The sequence below is a fragment of the Peromyscus eremicus genome, chromosome 8b (genome assembly GCF_949786415.1).
Source record: "Peromyscus eremicus chromosome 8b, PerEre_H2_v1, whole genome shotgun sequence".
NCBI lineage: Eukaryota > Metazoa > Chordata > Mammalia > Rodentia > Cricetidae > Peromyscus > Peromyscus eremicus.
In genome coordinates, this window is record NC_081424.1 from 13617524 (window position 1) to 13620603 (window position 3080).

Sequence of the window (3080 nt, forward strand, 5' to 3'; positions counted from 1 at the left end):
TTTACAGATTTTTCAGATGTCACTTTCTGAAAGTTTTTGTACACATATAACAAAATTGTAGCATTAAAAAGTCAACTTATCTTTGATAAGCACCATCATTATTTTAACTTCATATTCTAGGATTTCAGTGAATTATGCCTTTTCGGTTTGGGACCCAGCCAAGGAGGTTTCCAGTGGAAGGAGGCGATTCTTCAATTGGGCTAGAACCAGGCCTGAGCGCCAGTGCTGCCTGTAATGGGAAAGAGACGTCACCCAATAGGTGAAGTCTACTCACCGTGCCAACTGAGGTTATGGGTATTGGCTATCATCAATAGGAGCTCTAACTGACATTTTGTATTAGCAAGAGAAAAATTAAACCTGGGAATTCAAACACTGCTGTTATTAAATTAGTACTAACAGAGCCCAGATTTAACAGTGTATATTTTGTAACTTTGTAAGTGTAGACTAATCCTTCCCCTGTCCCCATAACTTTATATCTAGATTGTGTCTATAAGATCAACATCAAATCAGCAGTATAATTATGTGTAGGGTATTGTTCTAGGTACAAGACTACAAATATAAAGAAAAAGATAGAGACCTCAGATTTAGTGTCACTTGGACTAGATAGACCATTGGCAGAGACAGCAGTAGAAGAGAAAGTACTATGAGAGAAATCACTTTGACAAAATTGAAGCAAGCTTATTATAAGCAGGATTTGTCTCACTTTTCTGCTGTTTACCATAGCAAAACTGCAAATAACACACAGCTAATTCTCTTAGTGGATTAGGGTTTTGGAGGACACAGAGTTAAGCTTAGTCAAATCAATACTTTAAGAACTAGAGTTACTTATGGATGAAATCAGCTAAAATATCCAAGGTTGATTATTTGGTGAGAGTGTCAGAAAAGGAACTCAGTCACTAGGTACATTTTGGACTAGTGTCATTTAAGGGTTCTTTTAACTCTGAGATTCTACCAACATTTGAGCATTAAGTCTGCTAACTTTCACCCCACAAATGTTCTAGCTTTGAAATTACTCAGCCAAAGTGATTGAAGGTTCATGTCTGAATTAATTTCCATACTATAGTCACATATGCATTTTGCCATTTAGTAATTACTGCATACCCTTGAAAACGAACATCTCGAGTGTTAATTTCATATAATTAAATATATGACAATAGGCATGTTTTCTTTGATATGTAAGTGTAGAATCTCATCAGAACCTTTGTGTTATAGATTTTTGTGCCATTTGAAGGCCTCAGAGAGATTTTTAAACAGTTGAATGCTGGGAGCCATCCCCAGGGCAGTGGATGGGTCCTGCAAAGGATGTAAAGAGTTGGTTGGGGAAGGAAGTGAGCCAGGCCATGGTGGTTGGGAGAATTTTGCAGCCTGATTGACTAGCAGCCAGAGTGTTTCTTTATTTATACAGAATTTAGTTAGCAGGGATACATTCATGATGTTCCAAAACATACATCATATCATTTTTGGTTTTGGACATGTGTTTCACTTCCTTTTGCTCATCTTTTAGTCATCATTAAAAAACTATGACAGAACAGAATTATCATTTCCAATCATTGTCTCTCAAGTTTTGACATCATTAATAAACAGTTAGCATTCTTACTCATTAACCCCATAACCCAATTTTTGAGAATCTAGAGGCATATGTATGACAGCCTGTGCTCAGGCTGATTGCTTTGGTTCCTTCAAGGACACTAGACCAAAACAAAATTTTCAACACCCTGGGCATTTTGCCATGTCCCAAGCAGTGTATTATTCTCTTAGTGGTCAGAGTGCCCAGGAAAAATCCTCAGGCCAAAGCTGCTGCAGTTATTACTCAAATTCTGACATAATACAATCAATGTTCACATATCATTATAGAATTTGTCTATATGTCTAATCCTGGCACTCTGTTGTTCCTTGGTCATATGACATTATAGTGGCTCTGTATGAGCTAACTTTTCTAAGAGAGGAAGGTCCTGACACCTCATACTTTTATCATCTTTCCACTCCATACTTTGTTCATCAATATGCCTCTATGTAGGGCAGAGTTGTATGCCATGTAATTGTCTGAGTGTACAGTGGGAAGAGGCTTGTAATTTGAACTATGGACAATTCCTCTAGCCCACTGAATCTTGTTGACCTTTTTAAGTTTACTTGTTTTGAATATCTTGTTCCTGTGTAAGCACAGGGACAGATGTTTCAAGAATGTCTCATAGCCTCATGAAGAGACCTCTGGCTTCTTCTTTATGTGTCACAACCTCCAAGGCATAAGGAAGACCTTCAAGTAGATAAGGATATCTCCCTAAAAGTATGGGGGGGGGGAATAGTATGTTCAGGACTTTCCTGGGAGAAGGCGTAAATGATTCATAAGGAATTTTCTATCAACTCAACATCCCCAAATTGTACAAATATTAAAAGTGCCCCAAGTATGCAACAGGTGGAGATGAAAACCAAAGGTGGCATGGCAGCCATCATGTGGCTCAGTTTTGCTGGATCTCTGTCAGCAGCTGTGCTGGCTTTATGACTTCTGCCATTCCATTCAGATATGCCAGTTGAAAAGATATTGAAATGTTTTGCTTTGAAAATAATTTCCTATTTAGTATCTTAACTACATATAATTTGCCCTTTTATTCAGGCAACTCCGAAGATGCCCTGGAAGTCATTGCCTGACAATAACTGATGTTCCCATCACCGTCTATGCAACAATGAGAAAGCCATCTGCACCGAGCAGCAAGGAAATGCATCCCAAATAGCACCATTAAGTCTTGTGTCGAGGGTTGACTAGGTCAAGGGTAATGGACCAGCATCATCTTATGGTCTGTCTGGTAAACAAATAAAGGTGGAGGCACTACGTGGGCTATGCCAATAGTCGAATATTTGATTTTAATTAAAACGAAAAATGTAGTCAGTAGAGCACACGTGGTGATAAGCATTGGTTACATGTTCTGACAAGACAGAACACGTCACACTTACAAAATACCTTAGAGATCATCTTGCTCACAGAAGATTACTAGTTCTGAAAATTCAAGATAAAGCCGGATCCATGGTGGTCATAATGCCAGATTCTCAGAGTTTATACATAGCTGAGAGGTATTTGATTTTTT

General features: G+C 38.3%; 1 protein-coding gene across 3 annotated transcripts in view; it reads left to right on the top strand.

The window, feature by feature from the left end:
• Fam229b (family with sequence similarity 229 member B) overlaps positions 1-2827 on the top strand; it is a 5442-nt gene extending 2615 nt beyond the window's left edge. For all 3 annotated transcript variants that reach the window (XM_059272537.1, XM_059272538.1, XM_059272539.1), the window contains 2 exons: positions 121-259; positions 2612-2827. In XM_059272537.1, the coding sequence (XP_059128520.1) occupies positions 135-259; positions 2612-2729 (243 nt within the window). In that variant the 5' untranslated portion in view covers positions 121-134 and the 3' untranslated portion in view covers positions 2730-2827. The remainder of the gene's footprint in view (positions 1-120; positions 260-2611) is intronic.
• The last annotated feature ends 253 nt before the right edge of the window (positions 2828-3080 follow it).